This window comes from Vidua chalybeata, chromosome 1, assembly GCF_026979565.1.
Source record: "Vidua chalybeata isolate OUT-0048 chromosome 1, bVidCha1 merged haplotype, whole genome shotgun sequence".
Lineage (NCBI taxonomy): Eukaryota > Metazoa > Chordata > Aves > Passeriformes > Viduidae > Vidua > Vidua chalybeata.
In genome coordinates, this window is record NC_071530.1 from 27,716,201 (window position 1) to 27,729,154 (window position 12,954).

Here is a 12,954-nt window from a genome sequence, read left to right on the forward strand (position 1 = left end):
AGACCTGTAGTCCTGCACAGTGGCTTTATTCTGTCACAACCTACACGTATACCTTGAATTTGTAGAGCAGGATATACTTGCTTGTGTCAAAGCATACAGGAAACTAAATGGTGAGCTACTTCCCTGACTGTTTCCCAAAAGCATTAAGTAATAAAATGTCATTTAGGCAGCTTTAAGCTATGTCAGTTTCTTGCTTTTCTTTCTACTGCTCTTAGCATGTAAAGATGGGAGTTTGACTGGTTTTGACATCTGATCTTTGTATCACAACCACAGAAAACAGTTCCATTTCAGACACTGCAACTTAACCCAAAGTGTGTATATGAAGAAGAAAATCAAACACAATGCTAGTGTACACAAGTTAAACTTCATAAAACTGGTTTTCTCTCTTAATTGACCTTCACTTGACATGTTGTTCAGGTATTGTTTTCCTAGGTGGATTTTCAGCCTCACTGAACTCCTTAAACTTCTTGCTCCCATTAAATCAATATCAGCTATTTTATGATGCAGAGCTGGCTTCTCCAGTTATGAAGAAAATATTTGCCAAATTTCTTTTAATGACTTTATTTTAAATTATTTACCTTGTCACATGCCTTCCTATTAAATACCTCTTGTCTGTATTCCTTCTGTTCTTTTTTTAAGGGTGGAATAAAAGTTACTTCTGAGTAAAAGTGTTGGCTCGATATTTTGCACTTATCTGAGGGAGTTCAGATATTTACAGAGAAGAGCTTGTGCACATGCAAATATGAAACAGGTTTTGCAGGGTGGAAAAGCTATGTTGCATTTACCACAAGAGTGAACTTGAGCAATTATAGAGGAACTGATGTTCTGTTGGTTTGCATAATGGTAGTCTTTTACTAACCTAAGAGTGTCAACACAGAAGTCTAACGGAACTTAAAAACCCCAACATTTTAAGATTAATGTAGACTGACTTCCTGTTATATACCTTCAGACAAGATCTAAAGGTATGAAGTTAATGAATACGGCTGCTAAAACAATGCTAAGCCCAAAGAATGAAGAAGGTGGGGCATGGATATGCTTTCAGGGCCCCTGATTACTCTTTATGTTACTGTTACTGTAGTAGTGAATAATGATAATATGATAAACATAATAATAGTGATGATGATTTTAAAAGCGGTTTCAAGGCCAGTGTGTGCAACTGTGCATTTATGAGATTTAAGTTGGGAAGTTTGCCAGGATGGTTGGACATCTGGGGAAAAGTGTGGCTAGGTTGTCTTGTGTACCCAAGAGAGCATTGCTATTTCCAGGTGTGTAGGGTGGATTTTTGGGTCTGAGTTCTTGGCATGTTTGTGAGTCAGGGTCTTGCACCTCAGAGCACACAGGAGAGCCAGCCTGGGCTTTCAGCACACTGGGCATACGGTGTCAAGACCCAGAGGAGCAGCCTGGCTGTACACAGAGGATTATACAAGCACAGTCCTGTGTAAATCACTGCCATAGGATTTGTGTGAAACTAAGAGTGTATGTATTTAAGTGTCAGAAGACCAAGTGTCCTTCAAATAGTATAAATATGGGGTACCTTGCTTTGGGAGCCTGTGACTGCAGTCTCAGCTGGAGTGATTTCTTTTCTTTTTGATCCATGACATGAGAATTATCTGTAAAAAGGGAGGTGCCCCACAGAGCTACAACTCAGCCAGCAGGTGCTTATGTAATGATACAACCCAATTTCAGCATAGCAGTTAGCTGTTGTAATCTTACTGATAGAACTATTAATTTTCATAACATGCATTCATATACATGTGGAGCCATGGCATGGGAACCTGCCTTAAGAGAAGTAAAGACAACTTCTCTGGAAGCCATTTCTTTGGGAAAGAACATTATTTCAGCATTGTTTCATTCCTTGTGTTTAAGTATGGAATTTTTCCTTCCATGATCTGTCACATCCTCCAGCCTGTAAGATAAACTGGCAACAAATGCATGTTGGAAGCTGCATAAACTGCTCCTAGCAATACAGATGTGTACTGACTCCATATATTTCATACAATATCACTTCATATAGTGAGTATATATGTATGTATGCTACATGTCTTCACAGGCCTTAGGTCATTTAACCTTGTATCATCTTCTGGTTTTGATACTAACACATGCAGGTGCCACTAGTGATTGAGCTCAAGGCATTTTCTGACTGTGTTGGCTGTGTTGGCTGCACAGCCCTCCTCATAAGTCCTGGCTTTTCTTACCTGGTGGGAGGAGAATCACATCATGTCCTTTTCAACAAGGGTCACCAAAATGCCAGGATCTAGTGACTTAAAATGCGGGAGAATGGGACACTCTCAAGGCCCTTCTCCATTTGTTTTTTTGGCTCTTCTGAGGAAAAAAAAAATTACAGAAATTAAAAATTTGTATTTTCTGTTTGCCTGTGCTGAAGCACAGGGCTTGAGAAGCTAGGCAGAGAAACTCTCTTTGGCCAGAGAAGCTACTGTGCATGCTGCTGTTTAATGAGTTGTGGAGGGGTTTCCCTGGAACCAGAATGTCTTCTATCTTTAACTGCACCTGCACAAAGGGGGTTCTAACCCCTCTCCCTGTGTTAGTACCCATGAACTGAGATTTCCTAAGACCAACTTTGTGAGTCTAACAATAATTATCTACTTGAGAAAAACATTTCTGCATTTGGTTTTAAGACAGCAACAAGTCAGGCCAGCAGTCTAACCTGTGCTGGGCCCAAATTTAAATCCCAGTTTTTAAATTATAGGGGCTGCTTACTTTTATTGCCACCAGAATGCAGCACCCAGACCTTGCTGTAAATAGAGAGGCTGCTTTTGTCAAGGTGCCTTCACAAACATCAACAAGCACTATTTGCTTTGAACTATTCAGAATGACTCTTGCATAGTTAAAAGAGAAAAAGGGATTTTATACCAATGTGCATGACTTACAAAGATGCTGCAAAATAATTGTGGTGCCACAGGTATTCTATATGCGCAGCAAGGGAAAACACTGACTTGAACTGTGTCAGATGCCAAAATTTTTGTGGGTTTTTTTGGGTCTTTTGTTTGTTTGTTTTGGAGGTTTTTTGGGCTTTGTTTTTCCCTTTACTGTAAATGCCTAATTAAGCAGAGCACTAGTGAGCACAAACTTCTGAGAGTTTATTAACAAGAATCTTTTACCCTCTTACTGGTTACTGAAAGTCAAATGTTACAGAACCCTCAAAGCTGTTCATTAGTGTCTGTTCAGGTAAAGATGTATGCCTGTTATTTGGCAGTTTTGTCACCCTGGCATTACAAAGACAGGTAGGAAGGAGGGGAAACATTTTTAGAAACTTGGTGCCAGTAAACTTCATATGCCCACTGTTGTAGCTGTTCACCAGCACGGTGGCACTCTGTTGTGGACATGGAGCCCAACTTGGCCTATAGAGTAGTAAATCTGCAGCCATGTAGTATAAATTTAGGAAATGCTCACTGATCGCTACTGAAGAGCTATGGGCAACATCTTTCTTAAACAGGACATTGCTTTCTTGTCTTCAATGAGTCACAGATAAAATTGTCTAGGTTAAACTGCAACAATCACACTTGAAAAGGCTATTTTCATTTTATTTTACTTTACTATTTTACTGACTTTGCCAGGTAAGAAAACTCCACAGATGGCAGATTTATATTAAATATTTGTTTTATATTGCTTTTCTTTCCAAACTGTTTGCAGCTGTATACTTTGTTGGGTTTCCCTGTTATCAAATATTTACAAGGCTTTTTGCTTGTGACTCCACGTTATATTGCACAGCATGTTATACAGATAATGCACCAGTTCACAGGAAGGCTGGCACTGCCCTTGTACTTTATGTTAATATTTAGTCTCTCAGACATATCAATTACTACCTTCACTCTGGGACATAATTTCATAGGAATCCATAATATTCTGTATGTAACCTTTGGATCCATCCACATATATGAGTCATTAAGGAAAGATCATCAAGAAAGGTAACTAGGACTTAATAATGACTACCTGACCTAACATATTCTTGATGAACCTCTGTAAATTTCTTGTAGTGATAATTGTTATAATATTGCCCATGGTGTAAAACTACGACAGTGTTAAAATTGATATTCTAGTGGTAGAGCAAGAAAATGTTTTTCTCACACAATAAATTATTTTCAAGACCCTAGCTAAGTTTTCCCCCTTAAAATGGGATTAAGAATCTGTAACTTTTAAGATTAATGAGCTCATAATATGATATTTTATTATTAATTTAATTACTTTATAATTTCAACTAATATATTTCATTCTGTCAGTTTTAATTTTAGTATTGTTAAATATTTTAAGAGTAATGTCATTCCAAAAATTATAAGATGTGCTTGACAACAGTTCAGAAGTTACTGGGAAGAAAAAAGGAGGACAGACAGGTAAACACACACATAGAATAGGATCACATACACCTTTCTATGTCTATTTTGTAGTGTATAGACAACCAGCAAATTTACCTGAGGAAAGGACATCATGTAGGTATAAAGTTGCTGAAATCTGACCCATTTTTTTTAATTATCTCTGTGCTTGTGTCAGCTAAGAGTCTGGTTTTAGTTTGTCTGTATATAAAGATGATCCCAATTACTTGATTACTGCAAGTAATTAGTAATTAGTATCTGTACATTAGTGTACAGATACTTATGCTACAGCACCTACTCTCTCTCTGCATTGAATTCGTTATTCTCTTATACAGGTTTTAGGGAACAAGCCAGAGCTTCCTGAGTGTGATGATGATGACGATGAGCTGGCTGATATCACAAACAGGAGAAGTGCGAAACTATATATGGTAAGTTATTTATTTATTTACCTATAATCAGGTATGCTCAACAGTAGTCATGCTTTTATTCATTCCTTCCTCATAAATGGAGTTCTGGCTTCATTTACAGAACTGCTCTTATTTTAGTTTATTTGCAGCCAATGGACAAGTTTTTCAAAGGATGTCAATCAAGATAGTCCAAGTAATTTGAGGGGAAAAAATGGATTACATTTCTGTGTACTTAGGAAACAAGTTAAGCATGGCCTATGAACCGTGCAGTGCAGGTCAAAGAAGAATTAACTGCTCTTAAGTCATCCTGTCTTCTTAATTTTAACAGGGAAACTTTTAATAGTCATATATGACTTAGTTATTCTTTGCAGAGTTTAAAAGATGGACTGTTCTTAGCAGAGTTCAAAAGTTTCATTATATTTTATAGATCTATAACCTTATTCCTTTCCCCATCATCACTGTACAAGGAGGATTTGGCTAATAAGTGGCACACTCTGAGAGCATGGAGTGCTACTGGATCCCCATGTGTGTGACCCTGTAGGTGCCATCTACAAGAACTGCTGTGAAGTGTGAGAAGGGACGAGTCCCTCCCTCTGCAACTCCTGCCCCACACAGACCACAGGACAGAGACACCTTTCTCACTGCCTCTTACATGATTTTTCCACTACCCATAGGTGTACATGGGGTTTACAAGAAGCCTGTATGAGGTGATCATTGTTACAAAGCCACTTGTAGTCATTGTTGTCTATGTGTTGTGTTTAGTTCACGTTAATCATTCCTTTCATGCTAAAAATCTGGTGCATATTTCTCTTCATAGCAGGAGTTTAGGGGAACAGAAATGGAGAACAAAAGAAGGCCTGCATATATATATATGTTCGGGAGCATTGAAGTAAAACATAACTAGAGAAGGGAAAGTGAATTTTTGAATCCTAAAAACTCTCTGAAATTTCTGTGGATATCTGATAAATTACTGAGCTCTGTTAGCTAGATTTAAATGTGTTGCAGTATAACAGTGAGTGTCAAAGGTAGGAGACAGGTCTATGGTGAGCCCTCAAAGTAGGTATCATGGTTGATTTTTATTTGTTGTGTGCAGTGGTAATTTCCTCTTCGTACTTCATAATATAAAATGCAAGATACAATGATGTGTTTAAAATTAATAGTTAATTATGAAAAGAAGACTGATAGAAAAGTAATAATCTACTACTGATAGAAAAGCAATCATCTATTACTGATAGAAAAGTAATAATCTATTTTCACTAGTAATAACTGGTCTTTTCAGCTATACAGGAGTGCTTTTTAAAAGGTTTTAAAGGTCTACATGAACTTACAGTGGTGGTAGAGCTTACAAAGCAGATTCTGAAACAGGTCTTACATTAGAGTTTCCAATTAAGTAACAGCAGGTTATAAATGTAGGGAATTCACCTGTTAGTGTCAGTGTAGGACTATTTTATTATGGTTCCAAATGCTGTTGTTCAGCATGTACATTACCTTTGGCTTCGGAGTTGCTTGGCAGCAGGGACCATACCAGTGGAAAAGAAATGGATTTATTTTAAGAAGTTGCAAGGCAAGGATCCAACAAACTCCGTAAAATTAACACTACATCTCCCTCTATTGGATGTAAAATGAACTGAAACGAAAGAATAATAATCATTAGCCTACTTTACTTCCCAGCAGTACACCAATATCATGCAGCCAGTTATATAGGAATGGCAGCTGATTTTTATACTAATTTCAGAAGCAGAAATTAATTTGTCTATAAAAGCCAGAGTTGATCTAAATTTGCAGTTACTGTTTTCTTAGGTGTCAGATGCAAGTGGATCCATGAAGGTGTCCTTGGCAGCAGAGGAAAACCCCTTCTCTATGGCTATGCTTTTGTCTGAGGAGTGCTTCATTTTGGACAACGGTGCTGCCAGGAAGATCTTTGTGTGGAAAGGTAAGAGGTCACTTGTACTGCAAATGCAGAAGCTATGCAGAGATCCCTAAGGAGTTGACACACCACCCTTGGAACACTAGCAAGAATTTAATGCTGGCTGGACACCATACCCTGCACCCAGCTCTTGCCTGGTGTGGGCTGTGGACAAGGATTACTCTCTCATGTTTGGACCTCAAGACCAAGTCTTGTCTAAGGACCCTATTTTTGAGATATCTGTAAGTTTGGGTGATGAAATGCTTATCTAAATGGCAAGTACAAAGCAAACATAAATAATTCTATGACTTCTCTATACTGTCATCAAATCCGTATCTTCTGGGACAAAATCTGGACACTGAACATTCCATTTGGGTAGGTATCTTCACAGAGATGTGAAATTGAAAGGTCCGTGTCCAGGGCATAAACTAAAAGCATAACCTTGCAAATACTTTGATATCTCTTTCTTTCTTGCAAATATTTCTCTGAGGTATCATCAGTTGGCAATTGCTTTGTCTGAATGTTACCCTGGAGAAGAATATTACTACAGTGGAATTAGGTCCTGACACCTTGTAGCTGGATTGCTGTAGTGCTGCCCTTAAATCCAGTGCTGAGTATCTCTTTTTTTTTTTTTTTTTTTTTTTTTTTGTCTGAGACAGCTTATTAATTATTCTTTGGCATTTTTATTTTATTTTACCACGTGCAATTTGTCAAGTCTCTTAAGTCAGTCCAGGAAGCATTGTAAGCATTTTGTTTGAAAACTTTATTTGCAGTTAGGGAAACATCCTGTAGAAAAAACATATGGGGAGCATTGTGCTCAGATGGCCTATGTCTGTCTGACCCCGATTCCCAATTGTCACTCTATATGACAGCTCCTAGAAAAACCAAGCCAACAGGGTCAGGCATAAAATAAATAAAATATGATTTAGGTTCTTTGACTGTGGCCCTATGTGCATCCTCATTTGCTACTGTCAGTAAAAATAATGTGTGGAAAATTTCCATTAGACTTTGAGTCTCACCCTTGCGGGAGACTGCAGTTATCTCTGCTGGAAACCTTCAGGCCGCTAAGCTGAGAAGTGTGAATTACTTCATTAATGGTCTCTTTCAAAATGGGATACAAATGAATACCTTATCAGAGCACCTGATTAGACCGTGAGGTTTTTGGAATGCAGTCACTGCGACCTGCTAGGACGCAGATCCTGTAGACAGTGTCAAACCCACAGACTTCCATCTAACACTGAGCAAGGCTGAGCAAGGAGCAGTGGATAGGGAAATGGATAAATTGCAAATTATTTGGAGACAGACAAAACAGGAGTTTCTTTTACTCTTTTGCACTGCCTTAAGAAGTGGAGGCAATTCAGCTTTATTGACCATATTGCAGCCCAGCAAGGAAGTCAGAGAAACGACCCAGGGTACCTTGAGCCAAGCAGGTATTATTAACCAGTTTTTATTTTTGTAGAAACACTAAGTAAAACAAAATGCCCCCTTCTTCTCTCTTTCTATTTTTCCCCTTTAAATTAAGTGTTTTCAAAGCTACCAAAGTACTGGTTTGGCCATTCAACTTCATGTGAATCTTCTTGCTCGTGCTATGTCCAGCATTTGTGTTTATTCAAGACTGAGGGAAGAGCAATGTCAAAGAGAACCTGGCTTGAGGACAACTTGTTTTTGAAGGTTCTGTGAGCTTATTGCCCTTTCCTATGTACTGTTACCCTTCTGTTTTAATCAGGCAAAAATGCTAACCCTCAAGAGAGAAGAGCTGCCATGAAGAATGCTGAACAATTCATACAGCAGATGAATTATCCTGCCAACACACAGGTGCGATCTATTTATGGAGGTGATACCAGGAGAGCTTGAGCTCTGTTAAAGACACTGTTTTTAAGTCAGCAGAAAAAATATTTTTAAGGGCAAAATTTCACATATAATCTAGAAAATTTCTGTTTGAATAACCGTGTCAGTTCTGTTTTCCTTCTATTTCACATGTCTTTGTTCATTTCAGATTCAAGTCCTTCCCGAAGGAGGTGAAACGCCAATGTTCAAACAGTTTTTCAAAGACTGGAAGGATAAAGATCAAAGTGATGGCTTTGGCAAAGTGTATGTCACAGAGAGAGTGGCTAAAATTGAGCAGATTGAATTTGATGCTACCAAGTTACATGAATCTCCACAAATGGCTGCCCGGCATAACATGGTAGATGATGGTTCAGGGAAAACAGAGGTAATTTTTGTGTTGTAATAAATTTTATCTTACCTATCTAATGTATTCTTCTACTTGTAATGGGCTAAACTGCTACTCTGTGTTTTAATTTTCATACTGTTGTTCAGATTAGCACTATATTAGTGGAAGTGTTACTTCTAGCACCACAAAAGATACTTTGAAGTAGGTGAATATCAGCTCTATGCTGCGTTGTGTTCTTTTGGTGCTTATGAAAGATATACCAGTCATCAAGAGAAATCAAACACCAGAAATATTACCCCTTCTACACAATACCTTGTAAATATTTACTTTAAATATGATTCTTAGTCTAAAGGAAAAACTTTAAGCTCATATCAGCTTGAAATCTGGAATGAGAAGACTTGCACTTGGAATCAGAAATCCATTGTATGTCTTTATCTAGGTATCTAATCTGGTTTCTAGAGGAACCTTTTTTGTCCCTAGTGTGTCTCTCAGGTAGCCTGGATTTGGAGAGAAAAAGATGACTGTACAGTCTTTCTAGACCTTTCCATATTGCACTTCAGGACTGTCTTTAGACTACACAGGGCTGGCATGGCATTGTATCAACATGGCCTGTTGAATGCAAATTGCATGTTGGGCTTCTGGAAGAAAAAGAAGGGATGAATACCTACAGTCTCATCAGTGTATTTTCTAGGTTTCTGACCTCACACTTGGGATAGTCCACAGGCTTGAGCAGTGAATTGTTAGCTGAACTGGGCTGTAGTGAATGGAATAGGAAGAAACCTGCCTAACACCATGTTATCTGACTGCAGTGTGCCTCTCCAAAATTACGTTAGTTTTATGATGGATCATAATATTGTGCCATGTCATACTGTTACCATAAGGTGTTAAGAAAGTTCAGCATGGCATTATGAAGTGATCATGTGTGAAAAAAGCATCAAGACAAAGAGAAGTGTATTGCAGCCCCTTGTTGATGGTCCTCATTAATTCAGTGGGCACAGGGTGTATTTACATTCTTCATGAATAATCCTCCTTGTTTCTATTCAATAACACTTGGGAACAGAAAGGACACTGAAGGGATAAGACAGTAAAACACTTTGTGAAGAGTCTCAGAGTGAAGTTCAGCAGTCTCCAGTGATATCCCTGTTTTCCTAGATCTGGCGTGTGGAAAGCAGTGGCCGAGTTCCTGTGGGACCTGAGACATATGGACAGTTCTATGGGGGTGACTGTTACATTATCCTCTACACATACCCTAGAGGGAAGATCATCTATACATGGTATGTTTGGTTGCCTTTGCACAGACCTGCAGTGTGTGGATATTATTTTATGTTAACTTTATGTCCTTTTGAGTAGAACAAACGTAAGATCATTCACTGTGAGTTTGTCATACAGCACAAGCTCTGGGTTACTTTGAAGCCAAATTTAACCATTGTCTTTCTCCTTGTCTTCCTCAGGCAAGGAGCTCGTGCTACAAAAGATGAACTGACTGCTTCTGCATTTCTGACTGTTCAGCTGGATCGGTCATTAAATGATCAGGCTGTGCAGGTTAGTCTCTTTTGGATAAAATCCAACAGAGCATGTGATCTATGGAAATTTTGATGAGAATTGAAAGGAGGAGCTAGCATTTAAAGACTGGAAATGCCAATTGCTCAGGTCTGTATCAAGCCAAGCACCATGGGATCCTGTTAAAGTTGCCAGAGATTGCACATTTGAATCGTCCTTTCTCTATGCAGTTGTCCAAAAGAACACAGATATACCAGAACCTAAAAGTGCCTTTTGTTTCCTTTGATTTCCACTGTTTTAAAATTAAGTTTCAGTCCTGCTAAGACTTACAGACCCTGTGCATAGCCAGTGGAGACTGAATAAGACTGTCCCAGAGCAACTCACTCCAAACAGAGTGTGACAAGTCAATAGCCATGTGGGAGCTCCCCTGTCTCCTTTTGATTATGGAGGAAGTTGTGATATTTAGCTCAGACAAGACACCTGACTTTTAGAGGGCCAAAGAACTCCGGGAGAACTGAAAGCCACATGAAAGACAGAAGAGGAAAGCCTGCTGGAATTGTGCAACAGGGTCTGACTATTCCTTGCCTCGTTGAGAAACATAACTTGGGTTTTCCCATCCCATAGTGCTTGCTGCTTCATGAAAGCAGGATACACATCCTCACATGCCTGTGCAGAAATGGGGTGTGCAAAGCAAAGCACAGGACAGTGGCCACTAAAAGGTGTAAGTAGATAAGCTAGTCCTTAGCTTGACTGGGTGTGTTCTCCTTATATCACTACTGAGAAGGGGCAGGGGCGGGTAAGTGAAGACCTGAGAGTGAGCTTTAAGATGACAAGGGACCAGCAGAGATTTTCTATGCAGCAGGAGATAATTCTGTGATTCCCATTTCTTAATTACAAAAGCAAAACGCTTCCCCCACCCACCAAGGTACAGTTAATTCAGTTGCCAGCCCATACTTTTAGCCACTAATCAGTTATAATTTCTGATTGAAATTAGACTAAGGAAAGATCAGAATACATTTAGCCAATTACTGCTTGAAATATTCCTAACATCTGCTCTGTATTTGGACTGTGTCCAGCACAATGTGGTCCTGCCTCATACTTAAGGCTAATGTTAATCTTAAAGTAATAACAATATTACTACTATTGTTACCAATATTACTACTGCAATCATAAGGTGCTTAAGAAGTGTTTTTATTAAAGCTGAAGGAGTTCCATTTAACTGCAGTAGACGTGATACTTAAGTACTTTCAGCCTGCAATGAGTTAGGAATATATATGCACATATGTATGTATATGTGTGCATTTTTATGCAAACAGAATATATTTATTACCTGTGCCTTGCATGTCTATCAGCATTATTTGAAAGCTTTAAGTGTGCTATTTTGTGTGGTCACTAGATGGCACGACAGTACAAATGACTGTTAAAACGTTGGGCTTGCAAGAATATGTTTCACAGTGCTGTTTGGGTCATTTGGGGTTTTTTAGTTTATTTGGGTTGGTTTTTTGGGGTGGGTTGTTTTTGGGTTTTTTTTTTTTTTTTTGTGGTTTAAGGTTTTTGTTTTCCCATCTGTAAAATCCTGCTGCAGTTTGTCCCTTACAGGTATATGTGTCCTAGGTTATCCTTACCAGACAACTGCAGCAGTCTATCTACCTGTGAAATAAGTAAAAGCACCTGCTTCTGCCCAGCTGCAGCTGCCCCTTGGCACCCCAGCTCTCAGCTGCCCCAGGCCTCACTGAGGGTTCTCCACTTCTCCTGCTCTGCTGGCTACACAGCATGTCTCATTCCTTTTTTTTTCCCTTTCTCTCTGGGAATGAAAGGCAGGGACTTGCAGCCCTCTACCTTGGCCAATGGTACTGTTATAAAGGAAAATTAAATGGTTGCATACAAATAACTTTGATCATACATTAACTTAAAATAGTAATTCTTCATAGTGCAATGTGGTTTTTTTAGATGGCAGTAGCATCTTTTACATCTGTAATGGAAGTTCATTTTCATCATCCATGTTATGCTCTGGATGAGAAATTCATGCTACTATTTTTCATCCTCTTGCAGATAAAATACATATAGAAATAATGAATAAAATGAACAACTATTCTCTTCTGCTTAAATACAGGGCACCTAAACTTCCAAGACCGTTTTGCAGGAGAATTAAGTCATTCTATAAAACACTATGAAATGACAGTTCTTTTGAAATGAGTGATTTTTATAGCAGCCATTTTAATCAGCTAAATATGGTGTTGGAAGTTTGAATCTTGTCTTTGTGTCACCATGATTGACAAAAAAAATCACGCAAATGCTCTAACTGTATGTCTGGAACTATATTTTTAGATCTTTTCAGCTTGCCATTTCTCGTTTTTGCTAACATACTTAGGATTGTTTGCTAAGATCCCCAGAGCTATTCAGCAAAGACCAAAAATAACCACTTGTGTCCTTTTGTTTCTTTTATTGCATTTTTTTACATATGTACAGATCCGAGTCAGTCAAGGCAAAGAGCCTGCACATTTACTGAGCTTGTTCAAAAACAAACCACTTATAGTCTACAAGGATGGGACATCCAAGAAGGAAGGTCAGAAACCTGCTCCACCAACACGACTCTTCCAAATCCGCAGGAACCTAGCATCCATTACTAGGATTGCAGAG

At 38.7% G+C, this 12,954-nt stretch overlaps 1 protein-coding gene across 3 annotated transcripts in view; it reads left to right on the plus strand.

Annotated features, from left to right (window-relative positions):
* Positions 1-12,954, plus strand: part of SCIN (scinderin) — a 65,868-nt gene that overhangs the window by 45,878 nt on the left and 7,036 nt on the right. For all 3 annotated transcript variants that reach the window (XM_053936007.1, XM_053935999.1, XM_053935991.1), the window contains 7 exons: positions 4,664-4,756; positions 6,536-6,668; positions 8,368-8,456; positions 8,638-8,853; positions 9,967-10,088; positions 10,266-10,356; positions 12,784-12,954. In XM_053936007.1, coding sequence (XP_053791982.1) covers positions 4,664-4,756; positions 6,536-6,668; positions 8,368-8,456; positions 8,638-8,853; positions 9,967-10,088; positions 10,266-10,356; positions 12,784-12,954 — 915 coding nt within the window. The remainder of the gene's footprint in view (positions 1-4,663; positions 4,757-6,535; positions 6,669-8,367; positions 8,457-8,637; positions 8,854-9,966; positions 10,089-10,265; positions 10,357-12,783) is intronic.